Source organism: Chaetura pelagica, unplaced genomic scaffold (genome assembly GCF_000747805.2).
Source record: "Chaetura pelagica isolate M959 unplaced genomic scaffold, ChaPel_1.0 scaffold55, whole genome shotgun sequence".
Classification (NCBI taxonomy): Eukaryota; Metazoa; Chordata; class Aves; order Apodiformes; family Apodidae; genus Chaetura; species Chaetura pelagica.
The window spans coordinates 2794033-2806421 of NW_009953571.1; the positions used below are offsets into that span (position 1 = coordinate 2794033).

Genomic DNA, 12389 nt, shown 5'->3' on the forward strand with positions numbered 1-12389 from the left:
TCTTTCCCAGCACCCCAAGCAAAGAAGCTGGCTATAAACTGACATGTATTTGTTCCACTCAGCTGCAAGACCCAATTTCAGGTTTTAAAATCAATTTTAGCTGATTCAATCATGCAGCTACAAAGGTCCTGTCCTTTCTCTCAAAATAGAAGCAGCACTTGTGCAGCATGTTTACAGATATTTTAGGGACTTCATCCAGCTAACAACTACAGTTAGGAAAATTAAATAAAATAATTTAAAAAGCTGATGAATTTTGCCACTCTTTTAGCACTATCTCAGGTTTATGCTGGATTGAAGTGACTATGTATCTACCACCTCTACATACTTTGCTAACAGCTCTGCCAGCACAAGAAGTTACCAACCCAAAAGCAAACTCTCAGCTGGTCATTAATATTTCTTCACCAAAGATTCCTGCCTTCTCAGATATAACTGTGGAGGTGTGTTTTGAGCACTTCCTTAACTGTCGCAGTCAAAATGAATGGGGTGAGCCAAGTCCTCTTGTTTAAACTACTGAAGTTATCTGTGTCATTGCAACTGAAATAGGAGTAAACATTCAGGGGCAGCTCTGCCAGCAGATGTGAGAGGGCCGTTACTCTGTCACAGCTGGATTTGGACCTGCTATAGCCTTACTCAGGCTACAAGAAACTAGAATGATATAGATGAGGGGAGGTCAAATACACAAAAATATATAAACCAGTGTATAAGACAGGTGACTGAGGTGGGATACAAAAACAGACTATGAAATGCTGAATGATAAAGAGAAGAAAACTGTTATTTTCTACTCACACAGCAACAGAGCGGCATCTAATCAAAATTAATAAGCAAGAGGCTAGAAAACAAATAATAAGAAGCATCATTTAACGCAGTGCAGTCAAACTACACCAACTTGCTGCTAATGGGAGATCACAGAAGCCAAAAGTAACAGGCAGGGTCAAAAAGGGATGAGAAAAGCATGTGAAGGATCAGTTCATGTGCAGTTACAGGACACACACACCTCTACGGGGCCCTGGCTCAAACAGTCCCTAAATGCCAGAAGCTGACAAGAGAGACACAGATCACCTTACTGGATATGTTTCTGAGCAACGTGCTCAGGCTGGTCATGCCACATACTGCAATAGCACAATCTTTGGGACTGACCCAGTTGCAGCTTCTCATGTTTTAAGAGGGTCTTCTTAGTCCCATAAACACATTAGCTAGCACAGCAATCCATCTGATTCCAGCCTTGCCTGTGGGATTTGGAAAGCTGGCATTCATGTGCTTCCCAGAATAGGCATAGGGAAGGGTTATATCCCTGCTCCTTGGCAGCAAGAACAGAAGGGAACACTTACCAAGGATTCTTTTCCTCCAAGAGATCAGGCACAACATTTACCAAGGCAATATAGAGAAATCCTCCAGAAGTGAAAGGGAGGATCCAAGCTACTGTTTCACCTGCACAAAACCAGAAAGCCTTTGTTACTGGGACAAAGTCATCAGAGTGAACAGAGAAGGAAAAGAAGATGCACACATGGAGACAACAGGCTTCTCCTCCTATTCCTGCAGAGGTCCCAGGGAGCTTTACCTGCTCCTTTTGGTGACTGAGCACATATTGCAAAGCAGGCTCCTAGAACTCCCCCCAGAGCTGTGGAAAGCTGCATCTTGGCTGCACTCCAGCGGTCAAAGCCAGCCCGAAGTAGGATTGCAAAGTCTCCAACCTGAGAAAACCAAGAGCGACAGTTAACTAGCATTGTCAGTCACAAAGCCCACCAGTAACAAGATGTAACAACCCGTTGTAAGTCTCTCAGAGGGAGCAACTTTCAAAGGGAAGAGAAAATGTTAACCAGACCCAGCCCTCCTCTTACTAAATGAAGCACCCTTGTAATCCCTCATGACAGCAGGACACAGAGCCCTCTCACCTCATGTGGGATTTCATGCAGGAGAATGGCCATTGTGGTTAGGAACCCAACCTGTAGCAGAGGAGAGAAGGTGATTAGGAAGCAGACCTCCAGCTTTGAGAGATGAGATGTTCAACAGCACATCAAGGCCCCTTCCTCCAAGTTAAGACCTGTTACTCAGAGTTCAGAACTATTCAACAAAAGGGAAGATGAGTTAACCCTTCCCCTAATGCCAGTACAAATGATTAACATGTCCCAAGCTTGAAGAAGCTCTGCATCAGAGGGTCACAATAGGGTTGCTTTTTACTGTAGTCTTCATTTTCTCAGAAACTTCCAGAAAATAGGAGGGAATTCCTCACATCTTTGGGGCTTTTTTGCACATTACCTCACACTTGAGAACAGGCCTCCAGTTCAGTACATAGCTGGAGACAGAAACCTTACCTTTCTGCTGACCAGGAAGCTGGCTGCTACCGCCAGGCCATGTGTAAAGTTATCAATGGTGTTGGCCAGCAGATTGAGGTACCCACTGATCTGCAAAGAGAAGGAAGAGCCCCATCATAAAGGAGGAAATATAACATGATGAAAGAAAACACATGATAAGCACAGGTTATACGGAGTCAGGATCCAATGGAAAAGGGCAGGACATGGCACTTCTAGTGAAGATCTTAAACTATGTCAGTGCTCAAGTACAAATTAAAAGTTACATTCTGTTTTAGAGTAAGATTTAGGGTAGGCAAGTCTTGTCTGAGATTAGGATAATCATCTTATGCAAATGACAAAAAGCTCTACAAACAGAAAAAGAGAAAGAAAAAGGAGAAAGCCAAAATACAAGAATATATTAATTTCTAAATAAAATCAATTTCAGGTAACACTGACTAATTTATACAGCTGACTGGCTTAAAATATGATCTGATCTTGTTTTCTAGTCATGTACTTCAATATCCAAGTGTTAAATGTCTCCTCTTTGAAAGATGGCAAGAACAATGCAACAGAGCAAATGCTGCCGAAATTGCTTTTTATAACTAAACAAATCTTCAAGCATTGTACTAAAAAAGCTTGTGCTTGTGGGTTTGCTTTTTCCCTTAAAGAATAAGAAGAGAAGATAGTGATGACAGTCACAAAAAAAACACCTAGTAGAAGGCTGGACAGCAAGTATGTGCATTTGCATGTAAACATATTTCTTAAATTTCTAAGCATAAAGCAGCTTCCTTCCTCACAAGTCCATCTCCATGTTAGGCTTCCCTATCATGAGAACTAAGGTCACCTCCAGACAAATTCTGAGTGTTTGACCTCAAGTGATTTATGAGAGTGCCACTCCAGCTCTTTCGTTCACAGGTTTTTTCAATGAGATTTAACAATAACTACTGCATGTGAGTCCTGAGATACTGCAGTTAACTATACAGCACTGCTAATTAAATTATCATCAAACCAGGTGTCAGCCAACAATCAGGCTATCTCTGGACTGCAAGAACTAGGCTGGCATCTCCAGATACAGGGCAGCATCCAGTGAGCTGAGAGACTGTCTAGAAACTGTGAGGCATTAATCTCTTATTTTACCATAGCATCAGGTGCCCAAGATCAGCTGGAGAAGTGTTTCAAGCAAGTGCTTGAGATGGGTTTCAAGAACCCTTTTTTGTCTTCTGCTCTTTCCTCCTATCAGACTCTGCTTGGGGCACCTTTTCTTCCTGCTATCTAAATGCCACAGCTCAGATGGTACTTTCTGTCAAGTGTCTCTCTCCAAAGCATCGCTTTTCTGCAGAGCACTTCTAGTGCACAATCTCTGGACATCTTTATAGGCTCTGAACTTTAAAAAGTCCATTGATTACTAATATTAAGAATTAAGCAAAGCCTAACTACAGATCATGTTTAAGTAATAAATTAAGTAACATCTCCACAATGGATGCAGAAGTTCCCTGAATGCTTTTGTAAGAAAGGGATGCATTCAGGCAGACCCATGAACACAGCAGTTACACTCCTCATTCTTCATTTTTTGTCAAATATGACTGTCTAAAATTTCTCCTTTTCACTTGGGGATTTTACATGAATGCCTTTTCCCCCACTAGCTAGTAATAATTACTAATGCAAGTTTTACACAAAAATGCTTTCCTATACCACTGATAGGGACAAAAATAGACTTGATGATTAAAACATTATGACTAGTCCTTGTCAGTGGCTTGGGCAAAAGCTGTCACTGAAAGACGCAAAACCTTGGAGAGCTCAGAAATAAATTGGGTTGATTTGGCAGTTATGAGCCTCTGACATTTACATTCTGTGAATTCCTAATAGGATGTTCTTGTTGCTCATAAAGAGCACAGCCAGATGAAGTGTTTATGTTCACGCTTCAGAATTAATGTCATTGTGCAATAAAACATACGTCTACAAATCAGCAAGAACTCCATGTGCCACAGGGAAAAAGAAAGAAGCAGCAAGGCAAAAGAACTCTGCAAAGTTTTCACTTGTGAGGGAATCAAGGCTGCAATGCAGGCCAGAACTGATCTATGTCTGAGTGCAAAGGAAGTTTGCAGTTTTCAAGCTAGGACCAATTAATACAGCAGTACCTGAAGAGCGTAAGTTCTAACATATATGGACAAAGGATGACAGATTACAGCTTACTAATTAAGCCCTAAAGGGTGACTTTGTCTCTTTAAATAGTGTATTTCCACCACCCTCCCCCCCCCCTTTTTTTTTTTTTTTGAAAAAAATGAGGTTACTGAGTGAATAATACAACCAAATAAATCTGGTTTGCTATAGCTTGCTTTCTTTTCTTTGCAAGCACCTACTTTGCTCACTTCTAGCCAATGCTGTTTCCCTGCATGTCCCTGCCCTGCATGACAGTCACTTCCCCACCAGGTACGGGGGTACTTGCTGACCTGCCCACCAGGCAGACCTGCCCAGCATCATGCAGCATCTAAGTTCTGCCACAGTTTTTCAATGGGGCATTAGTTTGCATTCCTCCTCTACCACTAGACTGATTTTTATGGAACTTGCTGAAATCTGATTACCCTCAAGACTTTTATCCTCTATTGAACTCAAGTAAAATTAATTATGGGTTCAAAAGTTATTGAAAATGAAGGGCAGAACAGATGGACAGGCAGATGGAATGACTGCTTATGTTGTTGCCTAAGGAAACAGGCTAACAACGCAGAAATATCTTGCTAGTTTTGATAATTTCCCCCCTACCAGAAAGACTATAAAAATATTCAGATTATATGCTCAGAAGGTAGAAAGTAAATCAACATGTTAACTCCTTAGTTTCTATTTCATGCATATTCACAACAGCCTCTAAGACTGAACAGATGTGTTGGGATTTTAAAACTAAAAGGGCTCTCCATGGTTGTCTAGATCTCCTACATAACAAAACTGAAAGAATCTCATTCCATTTCTGCACGAAGCCCATTGTTTCTTAAGCTATAGTGTACTCTGTAGAAAGCAGCTTCAATGACAGCCTAAAACCCACAAGCCACAAAGAATCTACTACGTCTCTAAGGTAAGTTGTTCCACTGGAAGTTACCTCCAGTTAGAGCTGTCTTTGATTTCTTGCCTGCTACTGTTTGGTATAGCCTTAACTATTCAAAGGTAGTCATGCCTCTTACATGGGTATTTATATACTTTAAGTCACTCCTGATCTGTCACATCTACAGATCTAGATAGTAAGTGGTTTTCTTCACTCTCATGGGCTGCAAACCTAAAACAATTATTTCAGCTGTTTCCTGACCCTTTTATAAATTATCAGTAGCATTTTGGATATTGTGAATAACAGTGCTGGAAAAAGTCACATAGCTGTTTCATTACTGCTATAATAGAAAGAGGAACACTTGCCTCTTCTGTTACATACTATTTCCTACTCACCCATTCTCCTGTCTGTACCATCACAATGGAAGAATGTGTTAAACAAATTTCCTACTGTGATCCTTGTACCTTTTTCCAGGGCACTGACTTCCTAGAAACTGTTTCTATCTTATAAATATGATCTGCATTCTCTCTCTCTTAACCTATTTCTTAATACTTGCATGTATCAAAACACATTAAAAATTCAGCTCTTTTGATGAAATTACTCCATTTAACTCATATCACTGACCTCATACAGTCACAATGTGCCATTTAAATAATATAGTAATATCTGCAAATGTGAGAATGCAGTGTTTTTATGAATAGTCACTTAGAAAAATCAAACCACCAAAGGTGGTTGCCCTGCGCAATTGTGGCCCCCATCAGTGTTTCATTTCTATTTGAAATCAATTGTAGACTAACCATCCTCTAAGTCTGTAGTTCCTTATATAAAACTTTCTAAAATAATAGCACAATGTTTCATAACCCAATAATACTGGTTTCTTCACCATTCTCACTTTTAGAAACACCTACATCGCATCTTGTAGTTTGTGCGGTGTTCTGTGCAGATTAAATGAATGTGACAGATACCAAAATACCCACTGACCTCAGCATATCTTTCACATTGTGTAGTAAGAACTATACTATAAAGTCACAGCAAAAGAAATTTAAAGGAGAAAGACTGAAGAGCCTCTGACTGACCACATATCCAGATTTGGGCCAGTTCATGCAACCACACTTTCTCTTCATAGTTACTCTCCTACGGTCTTGCACATTTTCCTGGGCCTTCAAACTCAAATTATAGGTTTGAGTTTTTGAGTTTGCTTCAGCAAAGCAGTAATTTATTCTCTAACTTGTAATGCTCACTCAGACAGGGCTTCCTGCAGTGCAAAGATAGTAACATAAAACTGAAAGCAAAGCCAATCTAAAGGTTAGTCACTGCCCAGTGGTACAGTAGTCCCTTATCCCAGTGCTACAGGTGCCTGTCTACATGTGAAGCTGATTCAAGAAGTTAAGTTAGGAGAAAAATAAACCTATGGAAAAGGAAAAAAAAAAAAAAAAAAAAAAAAAAGAAAGAAAGAAAAAGCTAATTATGTGCCTGTTTAGCTCCCTGAATAGGCTTCCAGGACAAAGGAAGTGATGGCAAATACACATCCGGAGGCACAAGTGGACAAGAAGCCCTTTTAGGTAGCAGATTAACAGCTCATCTGGGAAACTGAACTTCTGATTTACAGTGGATAGCTTCCACTGCCCAAACATTTCCAAAAAGGTGTCTTAAAAGGAAACATGCCACTCACAATCAGGACAATGCAGGCACTAGAGGACAGAGAAATGATGGCACAAAATTTTAAGCAAACAAATATGTAACAAAACGTGAAAGTATGCACTTTGGCCTCAGGATTCAGCCAAAATGCACATCATCAGACTTACACCTTCACAGTAGTGACTTTGCCTCTATTGCATAAGCTGCAGTGCAGATTTTCTCCACATCTGCTATTTCCTCACTGGTGGGACTTGGACAGACACTTTGACATAGCACATTTAAGCACAACTCACTCAAACACCGAGTTCTGCACTTAGATCTTACCACAGACAAGTCATCCACCTGATTGACTTTGAAAATATCTGCCGAAAGACATTAAGATGTGAAGGTGATTTTGTGGGTCTCTTACCTTGATTCTGTTGTCCGTTGGACAAGACTGGAGAGAGGAGCCATTACACTGAGTTGAACCTGCTCCTGCTCTTTGGGATTGGCCTGCCACCTTTGGCAGCGGGTAGCCACTTCCATTGGGAACCTTTCCACCTGGTGCTTTGGAATCACAGCCCTAAATTAGAGGAAAACAACTTGTCACTGCCTTTTTGTCAGCAAAGAATGAGCATGAATCAGGGTCAGAAATCAAGTCTTCACCTGTAATCCTTTTCTCCTCACAATGCAAACCAGCAGCTTTGGTATCCCAGCTTAATACCAACAACTGCCAGAAACAAGACTGATTTCAGAGAGCATTGTGACATCTGCACTGTGAGACAACAAGAATAAGGACTTCCCAACCATCGAGAGAAGGAAAATAGAAATAGAAAGGAGGAACTGGAGTCACAGCCTGGCATGAGCTAGGTTCCACTGGAAACAGGACAGACTGAGCCTGCCCCTCCTGCTGGTGACTGCTTCCCAAAGAAATACAACTCCATCTGGGCAGGGGATGAGGGGAAAAAAGAGTCTTGCTCTCTACAGTGCATCAGAATAACCAAGGCTAAGGAACGTAAGCTTCCAAATAACAAAATGTTTACCTCAGACTTCAGTCTCTCTGTAAATGAGAAGACTAAGTTCCTTTCAGATTTTAAAGTCTCATGGTGAGTCAAAGTAACACCTAACTGCTCTTATGCAGTGCCTGACCTGCAGCTTCACCTCTCAAACATCACGGCACAGCAAGTACTGAACAGTCTACAGGAGTTGCTGCTAGGAGTTATGCAGATGTCAGAGGACTAGCTCTTTATCTTGGAATTAAATCTAGAACCTCTGTCTACGTTGTCCCTTTGTGGCCAAGTGACTCTCCTCTAAACCATTACTTAGTACTACCAGGTCAACCACAAACCCCTTCTGCCACACAAAGTTACTCGAACAAATGTCTGGTCCAGGCCACATCCAAGAAGAATGAACAGTGAGGAACACCTTCCAGTGTCCTGACTAAGGACCCAGAAGGAGAGTGAGTCATGATGGTTCAAGAACATACATCATCAAGCCCTCATCCCTCCAGGCGGACTTGGCAAAAATCTCATCTGCAGAGCACTACAGCTCCCAGTCCCCAAAAAAGGGGAGTTATCTTTCACACATACCACATGAAGAACAAAACCAACCCAGAGGTGAGAAGTCTCAGTTAAAACCACAAAACCAAAGCCTGGAGATGAAACACCTTCTACAGCCCAGTGTGAAAGAAGTGGCAAAAAGGTCCCAAAGGGCATTGACAAGCTACTCACAGCTCCAGGATCACTCACTGAGCCTGTCAGATAGGGTAAATGAGGTGTTTAGTACAGTGTTCCAAACACAACAGCACTCCCTCCCCTCTGGCTGCTAACTTACCACACCAGGGCACTCCTCTTCTTTCTCTAGGAAGATCTTCTCTAGCACCAGGAAGGTCAGGAGACCAATGATCACCCAGAGACCCAGAAGCTTCTGCTGCTGAAAGCTCTGCCCTACTCCTGAGGGATAACAGAGAAATTTTCATCAAGTACACAATGTTTCCCATGTTAACCCAACCCATCCCAGTTTAACAAGTGGTTCCAAGACCTGACCCCCAATTATAAATAAATAAATAAATAAATAACAATGGAAACACCTCCTGTGAGGAATAAGGAGCAAACATATCTCACAGCAAATTAATTTAACTTGATCATTCTTGATCTAACAGATATCCTTGTCACAGGACACTCTGAGTAAGATTCCCCCAACTCCTTCTGCTTCAATAGTGCAGTCCAGAATATTTCCTGACAACACTGGGAATTTCCCTGAGCTCCACAGACAAGTGAAGATTACATCAACAAAAACTTCCAGTGTCCTGACTAAGGACCCAGAAGGAGAGTGAGTCATGATGGTTCAAGAACATACATCATCAAGCCCTCATCCCTCCAGGCGGACTTGGCAAAAATCTCATCTGCAGAGCACTACAGCTCCCAGTCCCCAAAAAAGGGGAGTTATCTTTCACACATACCACATGAAGAACAAAACCAACCCAGAGGTGAGAAGTCTCAGTTAAAACCACAAAACCAAAGCCTGGAGATGAAACACCTTCTACAGCCCAGTGTGAAAGAAGTGGCAAAAAGGTCCCAAAGGGCATTGACAAGCTACTCACAGCTCCAGGATCACTCACTGAGCCTGTCAGATAGGGTAAATGAGGTGTTTAGTACAGTGTTCCAAACACAACAGCACTCCCTCCCCTCTGGCTGCTAACTTACCACACCAGGGCACTCCTCTTCTTTCTCTAGGAAGATCTTCTCTAGCACCAGGAAGGTCAGGAGACCAATGATCACCCAGAGACCCAGAAGCTTCTGCTGCTGAAAGCTCTGCCCTACTCCTAAGGGATAACAGAGAAATTTTCATCAAGTACACAATGTTTCCCATGTTAACCCAACCCATCCTTTATTAACTAGTGGTTCCAAGACCTGCCCCCCCAATTATAAATAAATAAATAAATAACAATGGAAACACCTCCTGTGAGGAATAAGGAGCAAACATATCTCACAGCAAATTAATTTAACTTGATCATTCTTGATCTAACAGATATCCTTGTCACAGGACACTCTGAGTAAGATTCCCCCAACTCCTTCTGCTTCAATAGTGCAGTCCAGAATATTTCCTGACAACACTGGGAATTTCCCTGAGCTCCACAGACAAGTGAAGATTACATCAACAAAAATCCTGCAGCTGTATCTACTGTGCAGCAAGTCCTGACATGAAACCTGCCACTAATGAAGCTGTTCCCCTTTCTGACACACCTGGGTAAGTTCTTAAGCCCAAAGCTATGAACTTTCTTTTCAATTACAGCCAAGCTTGTTAGATAATCATCCATTCAGCCTGAGTGCAGAAATGGAGATGGCATTGCAGTGGAAGAACAGAACGACTCTGTAATGGGGCTTACATGGGTCAAGGAAACCTTTTACGTTTCAGGACAGCCTGGCAGAAGCAAACAAGCTAGAGCAGGAAGACAAAGTAATTTGGGAACCATTGGAGAAAGGGGGAAAAAAAGGACAGCAGGTTCTGCTGGTAGTGCCAGAGCCATGAGAAAGAAGATGACCGAAGGCCCAGAAGATTTGAAATCCCAGGACATGGGTGCAAGGAAGTCTGGGAAACCCAGGACATCCTTTTCCACCTCTCACACTTTCAGCAGGGAAATGATTTCTTGGTTTCTCACCAGGTGGCAAGAGCACTTGCCTTCATTGCCATCAGCTCAAGAGGTATCATCACTACACGTTTCAACAACTCTGGCTATCTGAGGCGTGCAGGAGATACACTGATACCACAAGCTCTGTCCCAACCCAATGTTTAGCTCACTGGCAAATGCAGATTTCTGTCACCTGCATTTTCTTTTTTCCCCTTCCTGCTCTTCCTCTGCCATCTTAGTAATGGCTTCATGGACACTTTTCCATGAATTCTCCTTGAGCAAAGACTAAGAGCCAACACATTTGGTTTCCCATAAACTGAAGTGTCCAATGGAGGGGCCCCAGTTAGTTCCAAGAAAGAAGCTCTAAGAGTAACACTGTTATAGATTTATAGACAAGATGCATCTGATGGGGCAGAATCCCCACCTGAGATGGTGCACACATTCATGTACCAGACCACATACACATCCATGACTTCCCATCAGGTTCAAGAAGCATTCCCCTTCCTTATAGAAAGGACAGAGGAAAATTAAATCTTTGGAGAACTGCAGAGGATATCAGCCTAGGCTAGTTTCTGGGCCAATGTAGCCTGGCTGGTCTTATGTTTTCAAAATGGAACAGACTCAAAAAAGTCAGCAGTAGGCATAGCACAGGCTGGTCCTAGGCACACACAGCTTTCATACCTGTCGTTGCACTGCATGTGTAAGCCCAGGCTTCAGGAAGCAGGTGCAGAAACACATTGCCCAGTAGTCCACCAATTGCAAAGCTCAACAACTGCTTCAAACGGTGTGAGCCAGCTGAAAAAAAACCAAACACAAAACCAAAAGGAAGAAACAAAAGCTGATCACAACTCAGCTTGGAGCCAAGGCATCCCCAGCTGCGACCTAAACTGGAAGACTCTGCAAAGCAAGCTTGCAAAGGAGAGAGCCCAAAATAAACAGCTAGAGTGCAAGAGAAAGCCCTTGTACCACTCGGCTGGGACAGCAGTATGTGGGAGGGTCCTGGAACAAGCAGGGTGCAAACCAAACAATACTCTTTGCACAAGCTCTGTGCAGGGCTTGCACTCGTCCAAGGACTCTCTATCTTACCTTCTGACCGCAGAGCGGCTCCCGTCTCAAATGGGATCACCAGCAAGGGGAAGACCCCACTCAGCCCCACCATGAACGAGCCGATGAGGGAACAGATCCAAGCATCCAGCCGCTCACTGCTGAAAAGGTTTCCCCAGGACTCTGCCTCCTTCTCACACAGAGGACCAGAACTAGCAGTGACATGAGTCCTCGGGAGCTGCTGAGCTTCACAGGCCACGATCAGAAACAAGGAGAGAGTGCCATCAAGCAGAAGCTTGTGTTTTGTCATCGCTGAGTGGTCTCAGCTGGGCTGCCTGGTCTCTGAAAAGAGCAAGGAAGAGCAATTCTGAGAGTGTGCCCACGACTCCCTCCCACCACCCCAGGGGAAAGGCCTCAGTCACACCATCCCCTCCCTCAGCACAGGTATGTATCCTCACAAGGAACACCTGAAACTCTTCCTGATTTCCACACAGCACTAAAGGACAGAGAGGCTGTTTATCATCAGCTGTATGAAACTGCACATGAGACATCTTGTGAAAGAGTCTGGCTTTCAGCATCTCCCCTCAGATGAACTAGACAAGGACTCCAAGTACCCTTGTCAGTGTCCCAAGGCTTCAAAGAAAGGTACTGACCTAGGACACTACCAGATAAATCTTCTCTTTGCTATGGAACAGCATCCTTGTAACAAATTAGGATGCATGACAGGCAACATAACAGAAGTCCATAAAATAATGAATGGTGTAAAGATGGT

The 12389-nt window shown here is 42.8% G+C and overlaps 1 protein-coding gene across 1 annotated transcript in view; it reads right to left on the reverse strand.

Annotated features, from left to right (window-relative positions):
• Positions 1–11927, reverse strand: part of SLC39A13 (solute carrier family 39 (zinc transporter), member 13) — a 12621-nt gene extending 694 nt beyond the window's left edge. Inside the window, exons 1-8 of the mRNA XM_009999524.1 lie at positions 11660–11927; positions 11255–11368; positions 9648–9766; positions 7373–7525; positions 2313–2402; positions 1893–1943; positions 1559–1691; positions 1329–1428 (exon numbers count right to left, since the gene is read on the reverse strand). Coding sequence (XP_009997826.1) covers positions 1329–1428; positions 1559–1691; positions 1893–1943; positions 2313–2402; positions 7373–7525; positions 9648–9766; positions 11255–11368; positions 11660–11927 — 1028 coding nt within the window. The remainder of the gene's footprint in view (positions 1–1328; positions 1429–1558; positions 1692–1892; positions 1944–2312; positions 2403–7372; positions 7526–9647; positions 9767–11254; positions 11369–11659) is intronic.
• Positions 11928–12389: the final 462 nt, after the last annotated feature.